The sequence below is a fragment of the Lutra lutra genome, chromosome 13 (assembly GCF_902655055.1).
Source record: "Lutra lutra chromosome 13, mLutLut1.2, whole genome shotgun sequence".
Lineage (NCBI taxonomy): Eukaryota > Metazoa > Chordata > Mammalia > Carnivora > Mustelidae > Lutra > Lutra lutra.
The window spans coordinates 59,389,840-59,415,343 of NC_062290.1; the positions used below are offsets into that span (position 1 = coordinate 59,389,840).

A 25,504-nucleotide genomic window follows, 5' to 3' on the forward strand; every position below is an offset into this window, starting at 1 on the left:
GTCTCGGGAGTAGGAGCGTCACTTCCGTGGTGTTGGAAGTGGCGGAGGATCGAGTCTAGGGGCCTGGTGCGGTTTGAGAGCGACTGGTTCAGGGCAGCGAGTAGGTGGTGGAGTGAGCTTCTGTGTTTCTGCCCATCCTTCCCGTTGATATCCGGGTATGGAACTGGCGTTGGACTTGGGTGACCAGGACCTGGTGGACTTCCTGCTAGAGGAAAGCGGAGATTTGGAGGCCGAGCAGCCACTTTCCGAGGTGGGTGGGGCTGTGAGTCGGAGAGGCGCGGGGTTGCTGGGACCGCGTTCAGGAGGCGGTGGGTAATAATAGGTCAGGGCTTGTTAATTTGAACCCTGTGCAGACACTGAGTGAATGGGAGGCAGAGGATTTCCTGAGTTCCCTGCTGAGTCCCGCCGCATCGTTGAACGACCTTAGCTCCTCTAATTCCTGTCTTGTTCTACATGATCACACGTACTCTCTCTCACAGCAGCATGTCTCCATAGATCTAGGTGAGTCTCAAATAAGTGAGGTTTGCTGGGAGGAGAGGACTTGTGGGCCTGGCTATTTATACTTTCCCTTTTGCAGATGGTGGGAACTATGGAAAAGAGGGGGCCCAGACGACTCCACTGCCTGTGGAGGAGCCTGCAGAGCAGGTAGTTGATTTATGGCGGGATTATTCCCACATTGCAGGGGGTGGGGGCGGATTCCTCTTTCCTTTCTGACCTCCCCTTACAACTCTGCTGCCCACCTCTCCTGGTAATCCCAGGAAATTGCTAGGCTGATACTGACAGATGAGGAGAAGAGGCTGTTGGAGAAGGAGGGGCTTACTCTGCATGGGACACTTCCTCTTACTAAGGTAAAAGTCTCATTGGTGGGAGTGAAAGTTGGGGCGGGGGTTGAGTCCCAAGCCCCCACTTCTGTTAATTTTATTACAGGAGGACTGAGGTTAGAAAACTTAGACCATTTGTTGCTAGTAGGAAATTGGAACATGTCATTAATAAGGTAGATGCAGAGGCAAATCCTGGTTTTGTGGGGTTTATACAAATTTTTGGTGTTCTCTTTAAGAAAGAAGAGTTCAGAATCATCAGTGCAACATTGGTATAGGGACCTGGAAAGGACTGTGCAAGCAAAGGGCCCTAATGCTTAGATTTCAGTAAGGGCCTCATCGAAATCCACCTATAGCTGAACGGTAGAATTAAGTTTTAGAATTCATCAAGGCTGGACTAATAGCAAGAATAATTATAAAATCCCAAGTTTTAAGTTTTAAAGTTTCAAGCAATGAGAGGCAGCTTTACAAGCACCGTATTGTGGTACTGTTGTGAAATCAACAGTACAGAAAAGTTGAGAGAATTTTAATTTCTTAAAAATATAAGATGAGTTAGCAGTTGGGGATGACAAAGTGAGTGGGGTTCAAAGGCTGTATCAATGGAGGTGTTGTCTGTAGAAGGGCAGTGACCGTCTTACTATCCTTTATACTGGCCAGAAGAGCACATCTTCTAGTTTTGAACCCAGATCTTTGACAGATATTAAGAGGATGCTGATCCCGAGGAGAGAAGATGAGGAGTTAAAATTTATGCCCAGATTTTTAACTATGAAGAAACGTTAAGTGCCTTAAAATAAAGACTGTTCATTCTACTCATTCTATATGGCCTCAGAGGTAGATGCTATGTAAGTCCAATTGATAGAAATCATTTGTTGGCTCAGGATAAGGAAGATTTTTTTTTTTAAAAATTATTTTAATAGGGCACCTGGGTTGGTTAAAGCCTCTGCCTTCGGCTCAGGTCATGATTCCAGGGTTCTGGGATTGAGCCCTGCATCGGGCTCTCTGCTCGGCAGGGAGCCTGCTTCCTCCTCTCTCTCTGACTGCCTGTCTGCCTACTTGTGATCTCTGTCTGTCAAATAAATAAATAAATAAATAAAATCTTTAAAAAAAAAAAAGAGTCAGACCCCCAAGCACTGAACCATCTAGGCGCCCCAAGGGGAGTGGTGTGGGTGTTGTTGGTTTTGTTTCTGTTGTTTTAATTAATAAAATTGTTAAAAATGGTCTGGCTCATGAGGACGTTAACCCGTGGCCTTCAGAGGTGTTCAGAGAGAAGCCAAGTATCTGTTGGTCAGGGAAGCTATAGAAGGGATTCCTGCATTAAGAAGGAGATTGAATTTAGTTGCATTCCAACTCTTTGGTCCAGTGTTCTTCTGATGAGACTTCTTTTCTGTGTTCTCTTAGATGGAGGAACAAGTTCTGACACGAGTGCGGAGGAAAATTAGAAACAAAAAGTCTGCTCAAGAGAGCCGCAGGAAGAAGAAGGTGTATTTGGGAGGTTTAGAGAGCAGGTACAAGAGGGGGAGGGATGAGGGTGGGGGGTGAGGAGCAGAGGTAGTTGGAAGCACTGGGTTTTGAAGTGGGGATACAGGCCATATCCCCATATCCTATTATTTCCCCAGGGTCTTGAAATATACAGCCCAGAATCTGGAGCTACAGAACAAAGTACAGCTCCTAGAGGAACAGAATTTGTAAGTAACTCCCTAACATCGTCCTTTCTCCCTCCCATTTTATGCCATCTCACTCTTTCCCCTGCTCCACACTGGGCAGCTCCTACATGCAAGGTCTGGTGCTTGGCCTTTAGGGGATCTGATTTTAAGAAGCTCATAGTAACGGGGAACGAATTCACAAGTAACTTAGTAATTTACGTACTCAGAAAGAGAGAGGAGGGAGTAACAAAGACCCCGTGGAACCCTCCTGCACTGTTGGTGGGAATGCAAGCTGGTGCAGCCACTCTGAAAAACAGTATGGAGGTTCCTCAAAAAGTTGAAAATAGAGCTACCCTACAACCCAGCAATTGCACTACTGGGTATTTACACCAAAGATACAAATGTAGTGAACTGAAGGGGCATTTGTACCCCAGTGTTCATAGTAGCAATGTCCATAATAGCCGAACTATGGAAAGAGCCTAGTTGTCCTTCAACAGATGAATGGATAAAGAAGATGTGGTGTCTGTGTGCGATGGAATATTATATAGCCATCAAAAAACCAAAATCTTGCCGTTTGCCATGATGTGGATGGAACTAGAGGGTATTATGCTAAGAGAAATAAGTCAATCAGGGAAAGACATTATCATATGATCTCACTGATCTGTGGAATTTGAGGAGCAAGGCAGAGGTTCATAGGGGGAAAATGAAATAAGATGAAACGAGAGAGGGAGACAAATCATAAGAGATTCTTAATCTCATGAAACAAACTGAGGGTTGCTGGAGTAGAGGGGGGTGGCTGGATAATGGACATTGGGGAGGGTATGTGCTATGGTGAGTGCTGTGAATTGTCTAAGACAGATGAATCACAGACAGGTACCCCTGAAACAAATAATACATTATATGTTAATTTAAAAAAAATAACAAAAAAAGAAAACCCCATGGGGCAGATGATATTTGATGGTAGATAGGATTCTGGGGTGGGGATCAGGATAGGGAACACTCTAGGCAGAAAGAAAAAGGGCAAAAAAGAAAAGAAAAGAAAGTGGCATAGCGCAGTCTGGCATGAACCTGAACGTAGTGAGTTGAGTCAGAAAGAGAACATCGAATGCCTGGTGAAGACTGTGTAAATAGCTGAGTGGACAGTATAGAACCACTGAAGGTATTTGCAAAGGAGTTTAAATCAGGTCAGGACAGAAAGGTGTTTTAATGAGGAACTTCAAGCATTTTGTCCACAGAGAGGAAGAATCCATTTAAAAATAGGATAAAAAACAAAAGAGATCATTCATTGCACAGTTGGAGGGGCAGCCTTAACAGGATGGTTTCATTGTTTATCTCAGGGTGCCAGGCTAGGGGCTGCTCACTGTCCCCCTTCTTCTTCCAGGTCCCTTCTGGACCAGCTGAGGAGACTTCAGGCCATGGTGGTTCAGATATCAAACAAAACGAGCAGTACCAGCACCTGTGTCTTGGTGAGGATGGTGATGGAAGGAGAGATCCTTTTCTTGGGTGGCAGGGACAGGGCTGCAACCTAGAACCCTCCATTTTTTCCTGTTCTCCAGGTTCTACTTTTCTCCTTCTGTCTGATCATCGTACCTGCTATGTACTCCTCTGACACAAGGGGGAGCCTCCTAGCTGAGCGTGGAGGTGAGAGGCTTGGGAATACCATTCAGGAAGGGCTGGGGGAAAGCCTGGCCAGTCCTTGAGGAGTCTTTGTTTCCATAGTGTTGTCCCGCCAGCTTCGTGCCCTCCCCAGTGAGGATCCCTGCCAGCTGGAGCTGCCTGCCCTGCAGTCAGAGGCACCGAAGGACAGCTCAGACCAGGAGCTCCAGGCTCCTGGCAACTCTTGCTGCCTGATCTTCCACATGCCTCAGACTCCTGGTTCTGAGTCTCCCCTGAAGCTACCACTTCCTGTCCCTTCCTCAGAGTCCCCCTGCCCAGGTCCCGTCCTTCCCCTGCATGTAAATTTTACAAGAGGTAGGGGATGGCTCCCTCCTCACAGCCCCACATCTGTTATCTTACAGGGCAGATATTCAGGCTAGATGTGAATATGGGGGGCTAAGCCAGAGCCTGAGGTTCCTAGTCTGGGTCCACATGAAAGGGGTGGGAGGGGGCTAGCCTGAGCTCCTGTGTCCTGTGTCAGGAAGACTGAGAGTCCGAACACACCACACTTAACTGGCTTTCTGGGTCTTTTATTTGTACCCATGTAAATCTACCACCCCATGAATGGGCCCCGGGGGAATCAACCGACCTCCTTGAACATTTCATGCAGTGAGGGGATTGGGTGAGAGAAATAAATAAGTGATTCTGATGCTTGGGTCACTGTCAGCCCCTCTTTACTGGCCCGACTGGGTGGGGAGAAGGGAAGGGGCGTGATTGTCTTGGTGGCTCAGGGTTGCAGGAGACTTGGAGGGTAGGGGGAGTGATGAAGAGGAAGGCCAGGCTGGAGGCTGGGCTGTTAGAGCCTCCCTCCCACAGTCAGAGGGCTTCCTTTGGTTTTGCCATGGCTTCCTTTGGTCCGAGGTTAGGCCCTGTGCCCTGCTGGGCTCCTGGCTTGGAGGCTTTTTTATGCTGCTGCTGCTGCAGGGCCAGCTGCATGGCCCAGATGCTCAGTGGCCGCATGTAGGCCAGAGAGCGGAACACCCGCTGCTGGCAGTATGCTTCAGGGGTCTGGAAAGCCAGGCCCAGACGCTCCCACACAGTTCGGTAGCAGCCTTCAGCTGTCTGGAAGCCTTCCCAAGTCAGGCCCTGTAGGAAAGAGATGTCAGTCACATTACTTGGCAATCCCTGAATAGCTACTTAAGCTGCACAGATAGAGACAACAAGGCCTCTGCCCTTAGGGAGTTCCCAGCTAGTGGCAGAAATAAACCTGACCCACAGACAAGCCTGAAGGCAGAAAATGGAAGGCATGCCAGGGGGAAGGAGAAGCTTTCCAGGTGGGTAGGGCCCTACAGAAGTATATGATGGCTGAGGAAGTTTGCCAGCCCAAGGGACAGATGGTGGAGAAATGGAAAGGCAGTGCATTACCTCCTGGATCATGGTGGCTGCCAGCCCATAGACCACACCCACCCAGACTTCATCAGATTGGACACTGGATCTGTCAGGGACACCATGGGGCTGCATCCCATTCACAGCCCCCATGGCTCCTCCTGCAAAGGCCCGGACATTGAACTCGAAGATAGTCTGGAGAGCACAGACCACGTGTCGGGTAGGAAATACCTGAGGGGCAAAGGCAGAATTACGGTTTCTTAGATTTGCTTCCCACCTCCAGGAAAAACCCACCTTTTTGGCTCCTCCTGCTAGTCTTTCTCACCTCAGTGTCTCCTTCTCCTAGACCACTGGCCCTCAGGAACCACTGGCCAGCACACTGGTCAGACATGATGCTGCAAGACTGAGGCTGAGGGCTGCAGTCATAGTTGTAATAGCGGCCTGGGGTAGAGGAAGACCAAATAATGTTCCTTGTGTCCCCAGAGCTGCCTTAGGACTCCTTAGGGTCCTCCAACTCACCATTCCACAGCAGTCTCTCATAGGCTTCTTGGCCCCGTCTAAGGATGGAAGAAAACTTGTCCTGGACATCCTTTGCCCCACACAGAACAGCCATCTGGACCATCACAGCCACAGCTGCCAGCCAGAGTCCTCCACAGTAAGCACTGATCAGGGACACAGGTTTGGGGGTCAGATTGGCAGTTCTAGCCGCTCCCATGCAACATAACAAGCAATGAGTCATTCTTGAGCGTACAATTCCCTGGTGCCCAGTTCCCCACCTCAGGCACCCTGGAAATCCCTATTCCCCAACCTGGGGCCTGTGGTGATCCATCCATCATAGGTCTGGTCTGCATAGCCTCCATTCTCAATGAGTCCATCTTGGTCCTTGTCAAACTTCATTTCAGATTCCATCACAGCCTAGAGAGGGACCAAGACACTGAAGACCTAGATGAATGCTAAAAAGAGACAACACTAGCCAGCTGGACTTTCCCCCAGACACCAGTCATGCTCTTGGCACGCTGGCCATGGCACATGCATGTCTTACCAGACACACAGGCCACATGTCTCTCAGGAAGCCCTGGTCGCCCGTCAGGTGGTAGTCTCGATAAACCTGCAGCACAAACTTCAGGTTTAGGTCCTTCCAGTCAGCGGTATCGTGGACCACATATGCATTGACTCGGAGCCATGGCTCGTCATCTGTGGGAGGGGAGGAAACCAGACTGATTGGCATTGAGGGGGTAGAGTAGAGAGTATAAAGGTTGAGAGAGGGACATAAACTGTGGGGTGTAAGAACTTTTACCTGGGTCCCCAATATCATGGGGGATGACATTCCTCCTTTTCACAGGTGCCATTACCCCACTCATCAAGTACTGTCGCCGTGTCAGGTCCTCCCTGAGTGTAGCCAGAGCTGGGGGAGCAGACACACAAGGTGGGGGAAGGGAATGGGCAGACTTGAAGTGGGGCTCAGAACTGTGTTTATGACCCTAGAGGGGAACCAGTAAGCAGGATGCAGATACGTTGGGTAAAGAGGAGGGTGGAGACAATCTGGGGGACCACAAAGATTCAGGGGTGTGGCGGGCTAAGAGGGCAGAAGGGGCACAAAAGGGACCCTCACCCATGTCATACTGCAGGCTGAGCTCAAGTTTGGGCCAGAGCATGACGAGGGCAAAGGAAGCGTAAAAGTGGACGTCATATGTGTTGTACATGCGATATTCCTGGCCTGGAGAAAGGAGGGAGATACACGTGCCAGAATTCCTGCTTCCCCTTCAGTTCCCCTCCCTAGCTTGTCCTGGAGTTGGGGTTGGGGCACCAGCCTAGCCCACAGCTGCCACTTACTCCCTCATCCCAACCAGTCCCTCAGGGTAGGCAAAACCCACCATCCTGGCTTGTGGTAGGGCACTAACTGGCCCATGGTTATGGCCTGCCATACTGCGGCCTACCAGCAGCTCGTACCTTCAAGGTAGCCAAATCGACCATATTCTCGGAGGATGGGGCGGAGCTGACACATGCTCCCCACCAGCTCATCTGGTAGGGAGTCCTCGGGAACTTCCAGCCATACTGTGCCTCCATCAGCCAGGAAGTACAGTTCATTGAACAGCGCAGATTTGTACCAGGCAGGCAAGGATCTGAGGAGTCAGGAGGGAATGGTCTAATTTATTAGAATGTGGACCTCTCAGGAAGGGAAAGATTCTGGAGTTCTGCAGAGCAGGGGGCACCAAGTGAATTCCAGCCCAACTCTGCTGACTGGTGAGTGGAGACTGAACCAAGGAATCCCAACTGGAGTGAGTGCCCGGGAGAAAGGCAAGAGATCAGCCCCACTGGCACCTGTCATCCAATACTGGGCTCTGCCAAGCTGAGATCTTCTCTTCCCAGTCTACATATCTGCACAGGGCATAGTGGCTAAGGGCGGGTGCTGCATTCCCATCGCGGCCAAAGAACCTTGTGTACCGCCTGGGATGGAAAGAAAGGGGAAAAATGAGAACTGGGGTTCTAGGTCAGAGCTCTGGCACCTTGGATCCCTGTACTCTCTCGGTCCCTTCACCTGTAGTAGACCTGGCCCTTAGCTCCAAACATGATTCTGGGCATATCCCAAGCCAGTGAGAACTCCAGGCGGCACTGGCCTCGAGGTGGCAGCTTGCCTGTAACACACACAGCCCCAGCGATGCCTACTCCTTTCTGCGAGGGGGTGCTTTGGCCTGAGAGAAGCACAAGAAAAATCGGCATAGGCACCCCCTTCAGTCCCAGGGATCACTGATATAGGAAAATAAGGCCTATTTGTTACCAGGTCTCTCACCCCTCCTCCCAAGACAGGGATAACCTCTCTTCCCACACCTCCCTATTAGATCCCCCCATCACCAGTGGGGGAGTCCAGCTGTCCATCTTGAAGTAGATCTTGCCACACCTGCTGCCCAGTGCTGTCAGGGTCAAAGGCTGTGATGTGGGTTACCGTGGTATCCGCCTGTTAGGGGGCCAAACACTCAGGGGAAGCTCCACAAGTACGCTGGCTTCAGGCTACCTCTCCAGTTCCCGCTGTAATTCCCACCTCCAAGTTCTACAGGCTTAAGGGCGGTAGTGAGGACAGGACTCAGGGATGGGGTGCACTCGGGCCAGGTTGAGGGGAAGGGCATGGGGGCTAAGGTCTAGAGTAGGCTGGAACGTACCGTGAGCCGCGCAGCCACGGCCATCGTGTAGGGATTTGGAGGGGTTGGATGATGCAGCAGCAGCCCCTGCACAGTCTCCCCATCACGCTCCAGACAGAAGGGCTCATTCCACAATCCCCCGGGGACATCATCTCCAACCCCCAGTCCATTCCGCATGGAGAACATGATGGACACATCTAGGGCTTCGTCCCCTTCATTTTCCACATCCCACACAAAGACTCCTACAGGCAGGCTGCTGTCCTGGGAGCAAAAGATCGTACTCAGACGGTCCCAGTGTAGCTCCTCCTGGTCCCACTCCTCCACACCCAGGACCTGGCTCAAATACTACCCCTGCCCCCAGGGGACTCTCTTTAGTTTCCACTTGCATCTCCCCATATTCCCAGGCAGGCTGTCTTACCACTGAGTGGAGGTCCTGGAAAACCAGCATGATGTCATGTTCCAGTCCCCTCTCTTTCACAGATTATGGAATTTACAGCAGAGACAGATTTCAGGGAAGGGAGGGCAATGGAGGAAACACAGTGGGAGCCTCACCTGGTAGTCATGGGGCAAGATGGGTGTGATCTGGCGACAGGTGAGGGTGACATTCTGGCCAGGAAGCTGATAGACAGTCCAGGCTCGGGGATAGAGGGCGTGGTAGAATGCAAAGTACCCACACAGGCCCCAGTTCCAGCTGCGCAGGACACTTGGGCGCTCCACGGACAGGACTTGCTGGTACACAGTCTTCCCCTCCCGACGCAAGCAAACTGTGAACTAAAGAAGGCAGATAGGCTGGAATGGGGTAACCACAGGCACCTCAAACTCATCTCCTCTCCCCTTTCTGAGCCTACAGGAGTTGTCATTGTGCCACAGCCTCGCTCATCCACTTGGCCCCTCTCCCACACTTTGAGTCACCACCAGGTCCTACCTCCTCTCTCCGTGGCTTTCTCTCCCTTCTTACTATGGTGGTCTTTGTGCCCTCACCATATCTGTGTTTATGCTCTGCCTCCTCCCATCTGGTATCAGCGTGATCTTTCTTACACACGAATCAAGATATGTAAGTCTGTATTTATGTTTCAGTGACTCCCCATGGCCCTCAGGCTAAAGTCTAAACTCTTCTACCTGGCTTTCAAGGTCCTTGATCTGGCCTGTCCCTGCCCATTGTATTTATGACCTATTCAAGCACTTATACATTTCCTCCTTGTGCCTTTGCTCCTGCTCATTCTCCATCTGGTGAAACCTTTCATCCTTCAAAGCCTAGGCCAAATGCCATCTCCATCCTCAAGCAGTGAGTCATTGCCCTGTATGTTCCCCTACCTCTCTAGTCTAGCATGTTATAATGTTTTTGTTTACATTCTGACTCCCTGACTGCTCTGTGGGTTCATTGAGGGCAGGGCCCTCTCCAATTCACTGAGGCCCCCCTCTCTACTACGCCTCCACCACCAGAGACAGGCATAGCTGGCATGTGTAGAGAGAAAATGGGTAAAGTCTAGAGCAGTATTCCTTTTTTCTCAGCGTACTATCTATCCCTCTCATTTTGGTTCTTACATGGTCTCACAGTCTCCATTTTCTCAAAGTCCCATTCTAATAAAAATATAAGCTTCTGGAGCATAGGGTCTATGAGGGGTTAGTATCTCTTCCCTTGCTTGAAAATATGCATTACATTTTTAATGTATGTATACAATAATTTTTTATGTTGTTGGAATGGTAGAGAATGGTTAAGACCATGGCCTTTTAACCACAGTGAAAGCTGGTTCTGAATCCCAACATACTTCCTTTTGCCAACCACATGATCTTGGGCGTATTACTAAAATCTCTTTGGATCTCAGTTTCCTCCTCTATAAAATGGGCATAATAATAGTACTTACTTTGTAGGACTGTCTTTAAATATTAAATATCGTACAAAATGCATAGCACAATCTCTAGCACATGTTAAGTATGCAATAATTACTTTAACTCTAGAGTCATAATTCTGGAAGGCACTTCCCCTCAGGATACCTAATGGATGAGCCAGAGAGGAAGCTTGGGGCACTGGGCACTTGGGGCACTGGTAAACCTGAACTAGGAAGGCCATTGTCATTAATTGGACTCAAGGTCGGCTAGTCATTTTTTTTCTTTGAAGATGAGCTGAAAGCTGGAGGCATCCCTCAGACAGGAAATGGGAACGTGGTGGACAGCTCCACCTCTGAGGGTGCTGGAGAGATGATGATGAAAGGCAGACCACATGACTCTGGCAACTGAAGGCCCAGATGTGATGAATGAATAGAGCGAAAAGAAGTGAAGATTCTGAGAAGGGGAAAAGGCTAGAGAGTTATGCCTGGGAGAGGAGGGGCTTCCCAGGCTCTCAGGTCTCTCTCTGGAGAGAGAGATCAGCAGCAGAGGAGTGATCAGCAGCAGAGGAGCTGAGCTCAGGCTGAAGACTGGCAAATCAGGGTGAATAGTGGGTATTCTGTACATCTTTATTCCCCCGCATTTATAGACTTTTGGGTTTGTTTTCCCTTCTGGTCCTACTAAATACTCTTTCAACCAGGTTAAGTGATCTGGGAATTCCTTGCACCCTCTGTGGCTGGGTACTGGATTAGCTAGTGAAGCTGGGACAGTGAAGGACATAAGAGACATTTACTAGAGAAATGGAGGGCACAGGGAGTGCTGGGGCTGTTTATGCTTTTAAGAAATGTGTGCTCTTGGAGTATCTTATTCCTAGTACATCCTAGCACAAGGCTGGGCACACGGAAAGCATCCTGAAAATACTTATTAGAGTGAACCATGTGCATATGTGCACATCTAACGTCCACATCCTACACAGGCTAAGAGGTTCTTCCTGACCTGGGGTATTGTTCTGGACCTCTCCTCCATCTCCTGGTTCTTACTTGGTCAGCAATGACTGTCCGGTGCTGGTACATTCCAGGATTAAGCTGCCAACGACAGAATTGACCTCTCCAGCCTCGGGTGATAGTGCCTCCCCCGATGCCACCTAAAGGACAACCTAGAGGTAGAATCAGGATGGTTAGTGGGGCATGGCAGAGGAAAAGAAGCCCATTTCTTTCTAGATGATAAAGATGAGTTTTTCTGAAAACTACGGGAATATCATATCAATGCATTGTACACTTTAAACTTACAGGATGTTTTGTATCAATTATAGCTCAGCAAAGCTGGGGAAAGAAAACCCCAGCGATGGGGTGGTGCAACGTGCTTAAGCGAGAAGCCTCTTTGCCTAGCTCTGCAGTAGCCCCGGAGGCTGGGCCCTCTCTGTGCAGAGTAGAGCTGGGGTGAGGCTCACCATAGATCTGTCTCAGGGGTACACAATTGATGAGGTCAATGAAAGGTGTCTTCTTCTCCACCTGGGTCTTCCGGTACCACCACTGCAGGTACCTGAGGAGCAAGAGGCAGTGTGAGTGGAAGGGACAGGAGGTGGTACCTCCTGGGCTGCAGTCACCTGCCTCTCTCTAGACACCCAGGTGTAACTTCCCATTAAATGGGTCTGCAGAGGGGCCCCAGGGTGGCTCAGTCGTTAAGTGTCTACCTTAGACTCAGGTCATGATCCCAAGGTCCTGGAATCAAGTCCCACATCGGGCTCCCTGCTCAGTGGAGAGCCTGCCTCTCCCTCTCCCTCTGCCTGCCACTCGCCCTGCCTGTGCTCATTCTTCCTCTTTCCGTCAAATAAATAAATGAAATCTTTAAAAATAAATAAAAATATTTAGAATTTATTTATTTATTTATTAAATGGGTCTGCAGAAGACCCATTCCCTTCACTTCCAAATCTTTCCTCCTCTCTATCTCTCCACAGTTCAAAGTCCTCTCCTCTTCCCAGTCACCCCAGTTTACAGCAAGGAACTGTCTTTGTTTCTCCCCTTTGTTTCTCAGGAGCTTTCTGACCTTGCCTCACCTCTAATTCCACTACCACTGCTTGAGTTTAGCCCAGGAGCTTTTGTTTGAGGTGCTGAAAGGGCCAGTTTTGGTTTCCCAACTATACCCCCCCCAATAGGCACAGCCCACTCAGATAACTTTCTTCTTTTTTAAAGGACTATTTGTCTTCCTGGTTGTGAAAGGTGAAAATCTGGGAGCACCTGGGTGGCTCAGTGGGTTAAAGCCTCTGCCTTTGGCTCGGGTCATGATCCCAGGGACTTAGGATTGAGCCCCGCATCGGGCTCTCAGCTCAGCAGGGAGCCTGCTTCCCCCCACTCTTCTCTCTCTGCCTGCCTCTCTGCCTCCTTGTGATCTCTGTAAAATAAATAAATAAAATCTTTTTTTAAAAAAAAAGGTGAAAATCTGTAGAATATACCAGATGAAAGGTCAAAAAATCCCACCCATAGACAACCAGGATTTACATTTTGGGGCATATCCTTTTTTTTTAAAATTAATTAATTAATTTATTTATTTGACAGAGGGAGATCACAAGTAGGCAGAGAGGCAGACAGAGAGAGAGGAGGAAGCAGGCTTCTTGCTAAGCAGAGAGCCCGATGTGGGACTCGATCCCAGGACCCCGAGATCATGACCTGAGCGGAAGGCAGCGGCTTAACCCACTGAGCCACCCAGGCGCCCCGGGGCATATCCTTTTAAGTCTTTTTTAAAAGTTCAGTGTTTAAACTGTAAGGTTTCTGAGTCTGCGCTTTCATAACATCCTAGTAAAGCCTAAAAAAATCCCCACACTTTCCTGGTCTTGTCATAACTCCAATAGACAAATGATTCTGTTTGGGATCCAAGGCTCTGACATCTGTTTCAGCCTAACTTCTAATCTCAAGCCCTGTAAATCCCCATTCAGACTGGGTCCTCACTAAGCAACCCTTGCCCCACCAGACTCTCCCAATTCCACTGTCCTCCCTACCCACCTATTTTACACCCATCGTTCAAGCATATCACCTGTAACCATGTAATTGGGGTAAGTAACTCCTCAGAGCCTCAGTTTCCGCATCTACAAGATGGGGTACCTCCTATTCTACCTACTTCATGGAATGGTTGAAAGAGCAAATGGTGTAACAAGTGGGAAAGCCATCAAGTGAAGTATGAGTGTCAGGTATGATCGTGACCTGTACATACACTATCTGAACTCCCATCAGACACTGTCTTGTTATTTCTAAGTGTTCCTCATGTAAGTCTGACATACATTTACATTCCATGGGGAAAGGGATATTGACAAAGACTAGTTGATGACCCGCAGCTTCAACCACAGGCCGGGCACATGGTCTGGAGCTGGTTAAGTATTTGCTGAATTTACCAATAATTATATAAGCACTGGGGCACTAGACAGATGAACACAAAGAGGAGCAAGGGGAGATGAAATGTGATTACAGAATAGGGAGGATACATTCTGGGAGTAGGGGAAGGTATAAAGTCCTGCCGTTTTAGAGTAAACTGGACTTTGAAACTAGAGGCCAGAAAGAACTGGGGAAGAGAGGGGAGGGTGCAGCAGGCATTAGGGCAGCAAGGGAGAAATGCAAGACAGGGAGATATGCTGAACAAAGGAGAATCTTCATAGAACAAGCACTCAATAAATACTTATGAACCAATGGACTCTAGCTAGAAGGGAGAGCAATCAAAATGGAGTTCTTCCCACAATGAGGCCAAGAGAATGCTGGCTTGCTGCAACGCCTGATTAGAGTACCCCCAGTCTGACTTCCTCTTAGGGTTCACATCTCATTCCCTTAACTTGGCAGCTGGCCGTTCCTGACCTATTTGGCCTTCTCCATATGTCAGCCCCAATTTAAGAATTATCATTCAGAATTGTTCCTTGTCTCACTCCTGCTTTCTCCTCAATGCAGGACCATGTTCTGTTCTAAAAGACCTGTGTTGGTGATGTCCACCCTATCCTGGCATGTGGAGCCAAGGTCCAGGGGGCTTAGCACAGTTTCAGGCCTCTGACTCAGCTCACAGTGAGGGACTGAGGGGCTAGGATGCCTACCTGTTCCTGATCTCAGTGTCCCTACCACATGCACCCCAGTGTGCTTCTCTCAGCACGCTAGCCCTCCATCTTATTTTAACCCAGAAGCTTTGGGGGTCAAAGTTAGGCTGAGTCAGTTTCTGAAGTAGCCTGGAGGGATGATTGTTCTCTGGTACGAGCCACCCACAGGATCTAGCAAAGGAGCCAGATACCCAGGCAGTGCCAGGTCCTTCCCACTGCTTAGAGCTGGGGTTAGGTAAATGGGCTACCCAGCCCAGCCCTACAGCACTGACAGAGAGGGAAGGATCCCCTAGTTTAGAGGCTGTTAGGGCTGAGTTTTCCAACCTTTATACTTCCATCGCCACCTGTGTTTACAGTGTGGGTTGACTCAGGATGACCTCAGGGTGATGCTTTCTGTCCTCATATCCACCTGTTCCTGTTAATAGGTCGTGGCTCCTCATCACTAGCTTTTGAACTCAGAGGGGATCTGTAGGGATCTAAAGGAGTTCTACAGCTCAGGGTAAGCACGTGGGTTGTCTGTAACCCTTGGCGGAAAGGGCATCAATGCAGGCTCTGGAACACTGTATTACCGGGGACACTTACAGCACTGCCTCTCTGGCCAGAGGTCTTTGCTTTTTCTATCAGGGATTGGCTATCCGAGAATAGAGTGAACAGCACCTCTCACACCCTCTCCTTGGGGTGAGAGCAGGCAGGCTGTAACCCACTTCCCGGAGCCAAAGCTTGAGGAAAGAAACGTAATGTGTGCCTAAATGAGGCAGAGAGTACCCCAGCAGCTCAGGGTAATCAGGGTAATCAGGGTCAAGAACTTCCTCCTCCTGAATAAAACAACATTGTGTCAGCACCGCAGCAGCCAGACTATCCTTTCTCACCTTGCCACTAAGTATAGCAAATACCAAAGGGCGGTCTTTGGATAAGATGGAGTGTGTGAGAAGGAGCCTAAATGGGAAAGGCTGACTACAGGCCCAGATGTTCCTGTTCTTTCCTACTAGGAGGTTAAGTTACTGGGAGGATGGGGGTTGCAGAAATGTGATCCAGTCTCACCCCCTAAAACCACAGGCTTAGAATATGTTGGGGGTTGGGGGCCACTTGACTGGGACAAAGCACTCACCTGCTTTCTCACCCTTTCTCACCTCTGCTGGAAGGCTTGTGCTGGAACAAAGTGAAACCTAACATACTGTAGGCAATGAGATCTACTCACCGCAAGCCCATGCCCAGATGCTTTATCAAGTTGCTTAGGGAGACGTTGTTGGCATTAAAGGGTTTCCTCTTCTCTGCAAACTCATGAGCCAGGCAGATGCGCCAGCCAAAGGGAGGCACCTGGTAGCCCTTAGCTTTACCTTCATAGGATGCCATCAGTTGCCCAGAGTCCTCCGGACTGCTGCCGCCCGGCTCACTTTGGGGTCGATTGTCTTCAGGGCTCTGGAGGTCTGTAACCTGCTCAGCCTCAGTGCTTCCAGCATTTTCAGGGCAATAAACCTGTGGATCCCCTTTGGCACACCTCGTCTGCTCCGAGGCTGGGACTCCAGTTCCCATGTTCCCTGGATCCTGGGTCCGCACGACCTCGATGGTCCCTGGTCCCAAGTCTTTTGGTACAAAATACCTCGCCAGCCAAGTCCAGATGTGGGGAGTTGTGGTAGTTAGGTGTCGTCTCGGAGATCCGGGCGCTGGGGAAAGCCGAGGTGAACTGGTGTCTCTGTGGAGCCTGGGAGCTGTTGTTGCAGCGGTGTTGGCGGCAACAGCAATGAAGCCGCCTCGGGCTCCCCCTCAGTAGTCTTTCTGGGTTCTGGGAGGGAAGGGTCGGGCCTCGTCGTCATTGGGCCGCGGTGATTAGCTTGCCCGACCAAAGAGCTACCAAGTCCGCGGAAAGGGGAGGAGCCCCGGGGGCCAGCCCGCAAGGAACCGCCCCCGGGACCCGCCTGGGAGCTCTCGGCAGCCTCAGCCTGGTCCCCTGGCCGTCGCGCCAGGCCCTTCCCTGGGTGGGACGCCGGGTCCCGCCGGTTGGTGTCTGAAACAGCGCCTGCGCCCAGGTGCCAGCCCGTGGGAAGGTGACCCAAGGCTGCAGGACGACTCGAGCCCCTTCCGGTTGGGCCCGCCGGGCGTTTCCGGCCGGAAGGCGCTCTGTGGGGAAGCGGGGCTGAAGGGAAGTCCCGCCTCTGTCGCGGACGCCGCCACGCACTTGGCCTGGTTCTGGAGGGGCGGGCAGGTGAGGGCCTCGGTGTGCCGAGACCCAGTTTTCGACCGTGCGAGGTGCCCGGGCTAGGGGCACGAGGTGACGGGCAGCGGCGGCCTTGGGCTGGGACGTGGAATCTGGAGGGAGGGCGGCGGAGGCCGGTTTGGAGGTTCGGGGGTGGGTGGTAAGGGAACTAACTCGGCGCTAAGAGGGGCGGGGGTCTGGGGCCCCGAGCGAAGTCCTATCTTTACTGAGTCAGCTGCTACCCATACTTGCCATCCACCTCCCGCATCCCAAATCCAGATGCTTCTCCCAGACTCCGTGGCGGTGACTGCCCGTCTTCTCTGTCCTCGCCCCCAGGCTCGCTGCAGACGCCCCTCCCTGCCATGGTACTGACCTCTGACACCCCCACCCCCGTTTACCTCTAGTTCTCATTCCGGAGCTGCCATGATTGAAGTGGTAGCAGAGCTGAGCCGAGGTCCTGTGTTTCTGGCGGGGGAGGCGCTGGAGTGTGTAGTGACGGTCACCAACCCCCTGCCCCCCACGGCCACTTCTGCATCCAGGTAGGTATGCAGATACTGAAGGAGGTGGCTCTTCTGGGAGAAAACCTGGTATCTATACTGCTAAGCCAGAGCTCAGGTTGTCGTGTAGCTACACCACCACTTTCTTGCTCATTGTGTTCTCTTGTAGGAAAGGGCTGTTTAACAGAAGATGGGATTGACAGGGCCCTCCACACTCCCTTCCTTTCTTCTCCCCCATTCCCGTTTCTACCCATAGCGTACTTCTCTTTGTCTGATGGATTCTCTTTGGGGTTCTAGATTCCCTTACTCCTAGGACAGTCACCTGATGGTGTTGGTCTCCTCAGGGGGATAAGGGAGCTTGGGAGAGTATTTGTGAGGTCAGGATCGCCCCCCTGATGCTTTTCTTTTCCTCCTCCCGTAGTGAGGCTCTGGCCTGGGCCAGTGCCCAAATCCACTGCCAGTTCCATGCCAGTGAGAGTCGAGTAGCACTACCTCCCCCTGACTCCAGTCAGCCAGATGTCCAGCCAGAGAGCCAGACTGTCTTTCTGCCACACCGAGGTTAGAGATGGGCATTTGCCTTTGGAAGGGGGCGGAGTCATTGCCACCTGAGAGTGAATTTGTTAAATTGTTCTAGGGGGTGCTTCTAGTCTTTGTCATATCGGAGATGTGGAGGAAGGTATTTGTTAATGTTGGGGGTATAAGACTGATCCTATCTTACAATTAGAAAAGAGGGGTAGCTTACTTTGGGCTGCCCTTTGTTGGCAGTGCTTGTGGCCCCTATTGCTGCGCTAGCTTCATCCAGTACTGGACAATGGGGTCATTAAATTGCAGGGGTTTTTTTTGTTTTCTTTTGTTTTAATCTCTTTTAGGTGAGAGAGGTCAGTGTATCCTTTCCACTCCACCAAAAATCCTTTTCTGTGATCTGAGGCTAGATCCTGGAGAGTCCAAATCATGTGAGTGACTGCCTCCTCCCCACCCCTGGATTGCCTTCTAAGGCTCCTGGAGGGAGGACTTCTCTGGCTGCCTCTGGCTGCCCTGACTACTACTTCCCAACCAGACTCCTACAGTGAGGTGCTGCCCATAGAGGGACCACCCTCCTTTCGGGGTCAGTCAGTCAAGTATGTCTACAAACTGACCATTGGCTGCCAGCGTGTCAACTCACCCATCACTTTACTCAGGGTTCCTCTGAGGGTTCTTGTGCTGACGGGTAAGTAAGGATTTCTGGACGAAATCCAGGGCTTGGGAAGAGCCTCACCAAAGCAGAAATGATCTAAAGAGGGCTTGTGGGTGTGGGGGGCTGGAGAAAGGCTTCCTGGTCTAAGTAAAGGTGCAGGGGGGTTGGGGAGGGAGGTTCTGGACAATAAGTTAAGATGGGTACCTGGGGCATGGTTCCCATTACCTTCAGCCTTCACAGGTTGGAGTCTAAAACCTAATCTCTACTGTCCATTCCCTCCTAGCAATATTTTCTGCTCATTCTCTCTGTAGGCCTTCAAGATGTCCGGTTTCCCCAGGATGAGGCCATAGCCCCATCTAGCCCATTCCTGGAAGAGGATGAAGGTGGGAAGAAGGATTCATGGATAGCTGAGCTGGCTGGGGAGCGTCTCATGGCTGCCACATCCTGCCGCAGCCTCCGTGAGAATCCTTTCACAATTGGCCCCCTCCACCAATCCTCCCATAGTATTATAGATTTTCCTAATTGCCCATACTTCTAAGGACTCACTGATATCCCACATTATAACAAAAAGCCCCACCTTGGCCAGCCCTTGATAAGCTCCAGTGTGGACTCCACGCTTATAGTGTCCCATTCTCCCCAGATCTATATAATATCAGTGATGGCCGAGGAAAAGTTGGGACATTTGGCATCTTCAAATCTGTATACAGACTCGGCGAGGATGTGGTGGGGACCTTAAACTTAGGGGAAGGAACTGTAGCTTGTTTGCAGGTGAGAAGGAAAGGGGCTTTTGGGGTGCTGGGCTTGGAGGGCTAGGGAGGAAGGAGAAGGGCCTGCATAAAGAGGGGTGGTATATAGAAGTGAAGAGTGTGGTCACCCAGGGTCCTCTTGGTAAAAAAGCTTGAGGTTGGGCTCAAGCCTCTCATCTAGAGTCCGCACTTCCCAGTGCCTGCTAGCACCCACTTCTCTTCTTGCTCCCAGTTTTCAGTAAGCTTACAGACTGAGGAGCGTGTACAGCCCGAGTACCAGAGGCGCCGCAGGACGGGGGGTGTCCCCTCCGTGTCTCATGTGACTCATGCCCGGCACCAGGAGTCCTGCCTGCATACAACCAGAACCAGCTTCTCTCTCCCCATCCCTCTCAGCTCCACCCCAGGCTTCTGCACAGCCATTGGTGAGATCCTGACCATTATCGGATGGGGGAAGAGAGTAAAATGCCCTATTTCTCTAGAGTGTAATGGGTCCTGATTCTTAACAAATTCCTGGCCATACCCATACCCAGCCTTTGACCCTTAACACTTTTTCTGATTTCAGCCTATTTCCTAGATGCACTGACACTTAAACTTTTAAGAGCTTTGTGGGTGTTCTTCCTTCCCCTGCCCACTGTGACCCTGTGGCACATTGATCTCTGATGCTCTAGCATGTTTACGTCAAGCTTCCAAGTCCTGACTGTCCCATGCTGTGGTTATTAGGTGCTTGACCTTGCTGTCCTGATTGTCACATTTCTGGTTAACAGATTTCTTTAGAGAAACCCTTGATCCTAGCCCTGTGGCTTTTCCTCCTCTTCCCGAATACTGCCTTTTTTCTCATTCAGGAACCACATCCTACACTCGTTTTTACTCCTGGCTTCTAATGCCTCTGCCTTTATCTTTTTTTTCCACAGTGTCCCTGAAGTGGCGATTGCATTTTGAATTTGTAACATCACGAGAACCAGGTTTGGTGCTCCTACCTCCTTTGGAACAGCCTGAGCCTGTCACCTGGACAGGGCCTGAGCAGGTGCCCGTGGACACCTTCAGCTGGGACCTCCCCATCAAGGTGCTGCCCACAAGCCCTACCCTGGCCTCATATGCAGCCCCAGGCCCCAGCACCAGCACCATAACCATCTGAAAATGGATCACCGTGACACTATCTTTCTTCAGGATACTGAGAACTCAGCACCTGGACTCTAGTAGGACCCATTTTTCCCACGTGGGGTCCAATGGCACGGACACAAGAGGCAGGCTTTCAGCTGTAGCATTAATTTATTTATTCAGAATAAATTGGCAGCTGCTAGTGGTTTCCCTGGAAGTGGCAGCAGCAGTGGGCAGTCGGCAGAAGGGTGATCAGTTGAGTTTAGCTGGAGTGGGGAGCAGGAGCCCCAGGAGCAGGGGTGTTAGCTGAGCCCCATTCTGGGTCGGGCCCTCCTCCTTTGCAGGGCAGCCGAGGGTCAGATTTTTGCACCAGGGAGAATTGGCAGGTTCCTGCCTCCTGACGTACCTCACAGCCTGCAGGGAAGTCGATGGGATGCTGGGACCTGGGGAACCAAATGATCGGAAAGGATTCAGCACAGTGAAGGGCCACCTTTGTCACTGCCCCACACTTCTCTCTGCCAGCATTCCTCTCATATCTTTCCCATATCTTTAGTGCCCTCTTGGTCCCCCAGCCAAGCTCTCACCTACCATATATGGATTTTTTCGTTTCACAGCAGAAATACTTCCCCTCCAGACCCACCCCTACATCCCTCACTTTGTAGCCTGCAGCCTTATCTCTCAAATTCTTGTTGGTAACTTCAGGTTCAGCCTGCCTCGTACCTCTGTTCTGTTCATTCTCACATCACAGCAATCTGGTTACACCCTGGCCAGCCCTTAGTCACTCATGTCAGAGCCATTCTCTCTGGCTGTCTTTGGTCACTCACGTGTCACAGCAGCCCACACCGACAGGATGCAGACAGGTACAATGGAAACAGTCCTTGCGGAGCCAAGACTCACCCAGGGTAAAATATTTCCCTTCATAGTGGCAGGGGGCTAGGGAAGAACAGGAAATGTTAGTGTGTTTGGGGATTGGTGGTGGCCGACAGAATCGCTTGTGGTCTGGAATGGGAGAAAGTAAGTGCATATTGCCCCCACATTTAGTCTCTCCTGTTTCCAAGCTGGAGGGAGTCTGGGTATTCTGGTAGAGGATCATCTCTAAGCCCCCTCGCCCCAGCTCCCTCTCTCCTTGTCCTTTCCTAATGCCTCCCCCAGCTTTACCTTGAGCTTGAAAGTAGCACTTGCTGTGGACTCCTGGCTGCTGGAGGAGCAGAGAGATCACCAAGCAGATGATCCCCCGGCTTCCCAGGACCCCCTTCGCCTGTCCAGCCCAGAGCATCCTTAGGGTCATTCCTGTAGCACAGCCCTCGCGATCCCTTCTTGGCCTCTCTTCTGGTCTTGTCTCTGGCTTTTCTTTTTCTCCTTCGGTCTTAGTTTCTGTCTTTCTCCCCTGGGCTTCTGTCTCACACCATCTCCGTGCCCTCTGCTCTCACAGGCTTGGGAATGTTTATAAAGTGAGGACCCTGGCCCCCTGCTGAGTAGAGCTGGAAAAGCTGTAATTCTGTTTCCTGAGGTGAGGGCATGAAAACAAGAGGTCCAGCTTTAACAAGCTGTGAGAGCTGATTCATGCCCAAGCACAGCTAGGGGGAGGGAGGTGGCCATGGAAGGGGCACTGGACTGGGCATTTCCCCAGCAAGGAGGAGGGAGGGGGGGAGGGCCCCCAGGTGGTCCCCCCATCTCTTCCCTGACCTGGAGAGAAGGAAGCATTCCACCCTGCCCCCAACACACATACACACTCCAGGGGTGTGTGTGCTGGGATCCTTGCCTGGACCGGAGGGAGGCATTTCCTGGGGATGGCTAATCCTGTGCGCCAGCCAAACCAAGGAGTGCAGTAGGGTGCAACAGCCAGAGGCTCCAGGAGAGCGAACAGGCCCCCGGAGTGCAGAATATTTCTCTCAGACCCTATGGCAGAATCTCCCAGAAGTATCCTAGAGACATGGCTACCCCTCAGAGATGGGGAGGCAGGTGTCTCTTCCACAAGCGTCCTGAGGATGCATTGTTCAGTACCTCCAAACACCCAGTAGATACACGATCTTCCCATAGCTAGGGGTGGTACTTTCAAAGAGGAACGTCTTCAAATACCCAGGCGATATGCGTCACTCATTTCACAGAGGTATGCTGCTTTCCTCTTGTACGTTATGGAATGAGAATTGAGGAGTCCTCTGACATCCTCCTTCAGGTTCGAGAGACTCCCGAGGTGGGTGGTTAAGAGCATAGGTTATAGAATCAGACTAGTTGGATTCAGATTCTGTTTCTACTTAAGACTGTGACCTTGGGCAAACTACTTCACCTCTCTAAAACCTGTTTCCTTATCTTTACATTGGGATAGTAATACTAACTCATAGGGTTGTTAAGAGGCTTTCAATGAGGTAATACATGTAATGGTATTAGTACTGTCCCTGCCACATGGCCCCCAGAAAATAGTAGCTGCTGTGATTGGTGCTAGAGTTCAGAGACAAAATGGGTACAGTCCTTTGTTTAAATCACATTGAGCAGCTCTGCATAGCTGAGGGCTTCGGTTAGGGGCTGCGGTCTCCTACCACAGACGTCTGCCCTTTTCGCAATTGTGTTCCATGTCACCCTTAGCACCTCCAGTTTGAGAAACAGTGTTGCCGATAAACCCACTTTTCCTAGCTCAGTCCCCTCACTTCTGCCCTGGGAAGAGGTGTCCTTTTCTTATCCTTCCAGCTAACTTGGGGGCTCCAGCTTTTCATGTTAGGATTCAGATCTATTGCTGCCCATCCCCACTCATGTGAACTCTCAAGTTCTTCTTTCTGACCACTCTAATGGGGGCCATCTCTTTGCTACTAATGGCCCCTCTCTCTCAGTCTGCCACACTCCAAAGACCCTATCTGGGTTATTCCCCTCCTACGCTAATCACTTTGACATTCTATTTTTCCTTCTGAGTCTCCAGTCCCTTTTACTGCAAGACTCCCATTCCCTGTCACCCAGTAGATCAGATAAGAATACTTCTGACTGACCTTTTTAGAGGGCCACCCTGCCTGACCTCTTCACCATTCAGAAACACAACTTCATCCATCCACCTCAGATTCCCTGTCTGTCCTCTTCCAAGTAGATAGCTTAAGTGGATGGAGATGCCAAGTTGTACCACATGTTCACCCTAGTCAGGTCTGATACCTTTCTATTGCAGAGGAGTAGTGAGAGAAAAAAGAAGACTCAGTGGTTGAAACAGGGTGCTCTGATGTAGGCTGGCGTGTGGGAGGCATGGCCCTGGACTGCTCTCTTGGCTGGAGGAGATGGATGAGAAGGCTTTCTAGCACAAGGGCCCAGAAGTCTTGTCAGTGGTCAATAGCTCTGCCGCTGCCTTTCTGGGGAAGGGGGACAAGCTGACACCCTGGAAGTCTGGACCAGTCTTTTGCTCCTGCAACCTGGAACCAACCCAGTAGGGGGCAGACACGACTGGGAAGCTAGGAAGCTTGAAGGTGGTGATGATGCTGGAAGGCAAAGGGGGCCCAATGGGGATTGGTGTGTGAGGTAATGGGGACAGAAGGGAGAGCCGTCTGTAACGAAGAGAAGGTAGGCTTATGGGCAGGAGTAGGGGCTTCTGGAAAGAAAGGCTGGGGCTGAGCCAGGATCCCTCTCAGAAGTTGTGGGGCTGTGGGTGTCTGGAAGGTGTTGGTTGAACCCACTTGGATTCCAGCTGGTGGGTGTGCTCAAGTGTGCGTTTCTGTAGCTGCGCGGGGCTGGAGGCCACGCTTGTGGTTGCTCTGTGTGTGCGCGCTTGTCTGTTGGGGATGTCAGTGTTTAGGGTCCAATTTTGTGATTCCCGGGGCAGCGGTGGTTGGGGGTGCCAGTTGCAGGGGGCGCGGGGAGCGGCGGGGAGGCGGTGGTTGGCGCGCACTGGCTGCGAGCGCGGGGACAGAAAAAACATCCGCCGGAGGCCCGGCCGGGCGGCGCTCCAGCGGGGCCCGGCAGGTGCGCGCGGAGAGGAAGTGAGCGTATTCCGGCCGCTGGCCCTCCGGTGAGTCACTGCCGACCCCCCGCTGCCTGTCGCCGGATAGGAGGGACCCGCCGCGTCGGGGAGATTTGGGTGGCTGGAGCCCCTGAGGGTGGCTGGGTGGGTGGCGGAGCCCCGAGAGGGTCACTGAAGCGCCTGGGAGTTAAGCGGGGACGGGTCCTGCGGGGTCCAGGTCCCATTTTCACCCCTGGCTTGAAGCCCCTATCAGACACCGAATACAGAGCCTGCGACCGAATGGAGGCTGGCCAGGAACGTCCGCTGGGAGAATCTCTTGGGGGCAGGGAGAAGGCCCCAGAGAGCTGGTGGTGGGGAGGGAAAGGGGCCCAGGGGCAAAACAGCAAGTGGGCGAGGTGGTGTGGCCCAGGGAGGGGCGGATTGCGGGGCTGCGGAGCGAGAGCGAGGTGTACTGGAGTGCTGGAGGAGCGCAGCGCCAGTGTAGGCCTTGGCGAGCCAGAACCTGTAAATTAAGGTGACTTCCACATCAGGTAGGAAGGTGGAAATGGCCAGATCGCAGAGATACGGTCTGTCTAGAGGTCTGTGCACTCTGACAGTGGAGGCTAGGTTTTGGGGGTAGGGGACTTAGGGTTATGTAGGTACCATGTGGCTAGGTCATTAAAAGCTTTGAATGCTGGCGTGAGGAATTGGGATTTGCCCTCGCAGGTAGAATCTATGGCCTTCCGAGCCGGAAGAGTAGTGAGTGACTTAAAGGTGAGGTTATCTGTGTCTAACATTACCACCTGCCATTCGGTCTTTGCCAAAGAATTAGGCATTGATGTGCTAATTTTAGTAGTCATTTAAAATCACATAACTGCATATATCAAGCTATTAAATGTTGACGTTTTAAAAAGAGAAAGAGTTTAAAAGTCCGGATTCAGTGTTTTAACACCCACAGTGAGGCTGTCAAGATTAGTTATATGGCACTGCCATGCTTTTGTGCCTTTTCCCCCCCTCGCTGACTTGCGTGAATCTGTGTTTGTAATGCCTCAGTTCTGTATCAGCACAACAGTGCTCACTTCGGCAGCACATATACTGTATCAGCACAACACCTCTCATTTCCCCCTCCCTCATCTTACGGTCTTTGTTTTTAAGCTTAACTTTTCTCTGTGCAGCCCTATAACCTGTCCTGTGAATCCTGAACCAAGTAAAACATTTGTTGGGGGGGTGGGCATTAGGCTACAGTATACAAAGACAAACAACTCGGTTTTACCATATATATTAGGTCACTTACTGTCTTCTGTGGACATGTGTAACTATGAAGTTTCTATATTTACCCTGTGACTGATAAAAAGAGAAAGGTAAAGGTGTTTTATTCACAGTAGCATTTCTTTAACAGCACTTAGTCT

General features: G+C 51.1%; 4 protein-coding genes across 13 annotated transcripts; 2 read left to right on the top strand and 2 right to left on the bottom strand.

Annotated features, from left to right (window-relative positions):
• Positions 1 to 15: 15 nt before the first annotated feature.
• On the top strand, positions 16 to 4,766 carry CREB3 (cAMP responsive element binding protein 3). The gene is made up of 9 exons (XM_047700997.1): positions 16 to 250; positions 354 to 501; positions 578 to 645; positions 759 to 848; positions 2,217 to 2,323; positions 2,435 to 2,503; positions 3,843 to 3,927; positions 4,018 to 4,102; positions 4,181 to 4,766. The coding sequence occupies exons 1-9, from the start codon at positions 158 to 160 to the stop codon at positions 4,495 to 4,497; spliced, it is 1,062 nt and encodes a 353-aa protein (XP_047556953.1). The 5' UTR covers positions 16 to 157; the 3' UTR covers positions 4,498 to 4,766.
• On the bottom strand, positions 4,632 to 16,091 carry GBA2 (glucosylceramidase beta 2). 4 transcript variants are annotated; one of them, XM_047700978.1, is made up of 17 exons: positions 15,675 to 16,091; positions 11,858 to 11,949; positions 11,448 to 11,563; positions 9,133 to 9,351; positions 8,602 to 8,841; positions 8,297 to 8,399; positions 7,983 to 8,136; positions 7,766 to 7,891; positions 7,394 to 7,566; positions 7,056 to 7,160; positions 6,741 to 6,848; positions 6,486 to 6,637; positions 6,252 to 6,358; positions 5,963 to 6,105; positions 5,769 to 5,884; positions 5,483 to 5,674; positions 4,632 to 5,203 (listed from the first exon to the last, which is right to left on the bottom strand). In XM_047700978.1, the coding sequence occupies exons 1-17, from the start codon at positions 16,007 to 16,009 to the stop codon at positions 4,934 to 4,936; spliced, it is 2,751 nt and encodes a 916-aa protein (XP_047556934.1). In that variant the 5' UTR covers positions 16,010 to 16,091; the 3' UTR covers positions 4,632 to 4,933. The 4 variants fall into 4 exon arrangements, with proteins under 4 accessions (XP_047556934.1, XP_047556933.1, XP_047556935.1 ...); XM_047700977.1 differs by having other exon boundaries at positions 8,602 to 8,836; positions 11,404 to 11,563; XM_047700979.1 differs by lacking the exon at positions 7,056 to 7,160 and having other exon boundaries at positions 8,602 to 8,836; positions 11,404 to 11,563.
• A 318-nt stretch (positions 16,092 to 16,409) lies between these two features.
• RGP1 (RGP1 homolog, RAB6A GEF complex partner 1) lies at positions 16,410 to 20,402 on the top strand. Of its 7 annotated transcripts, none has more exons than XM_047700995.1 (9): positions 16,410 to 16,503; positions 17,075 to 17,209; positions 17,589 to 17,725; positions 18,037 to 18,120; positions 18,225 to 18,374; positions 18,653 to 18,799; positions 18,982 to 19,109; positions 19,320 to 19,509; positions 19,999 to 20,402. In XM_047700995.1, the coding sequence occupies exons 2-9, from the start codon at positions 17,094 to 17,096 to the stop codon at positions 20,220 to 20,222; spliced, it is 1,176 nt and encodes a 391-aa protein (XP_047556951.1). In that variant the 5' UTR covers positions 16,410 to 16,503; positions 17,075 to 17,093; the 3' UTR covers positions 20,223 to 20,402. The 7 variants fall into 7 exon arrangements, with proteins under 7 accessions (XP_047556951.1, XP_047556946.1, XP_047556947.1 ...); XM_047700990.1 differs by lacking the exon at positions 16,410 to 16,503 and adding an exon at positions 16,543 to 16,679; XM_047700991.1 differs by lacking the exon at positions 16,410 to 16,503 and adding an exon at positions 16,621 to 16,738.
• Positions 20,403 to 20,447: 45 nt separating this feature from the next.
• On the bottom strand, positions 20,448 to 24,421 carry MSMP (microseminoprotein, prostate associated). The gene is made up of 4 exons (XM_047701001.1): positions 23,833 to 24,421; positions 21,344 to 21,690; positions 21,010 to 21,118; positions 20,448 to 20,628 (listed from the first exon to the last, which is right to left on the bottom strand). Exons 2-4 carry the CDS (start codon positions 21,471 to 21,473, stop codon positions 20,448 to 20,450), a joined length of 420 nt encoding a protein of 139 aa, XP_047556957.1. The 5' UTR covers positions 21,474 to 21,690; positions 23,833 to 24,421.
• Between the last annotated feature and the right edge of the window lie 1,083 nt (positions 24,422 to 25,504).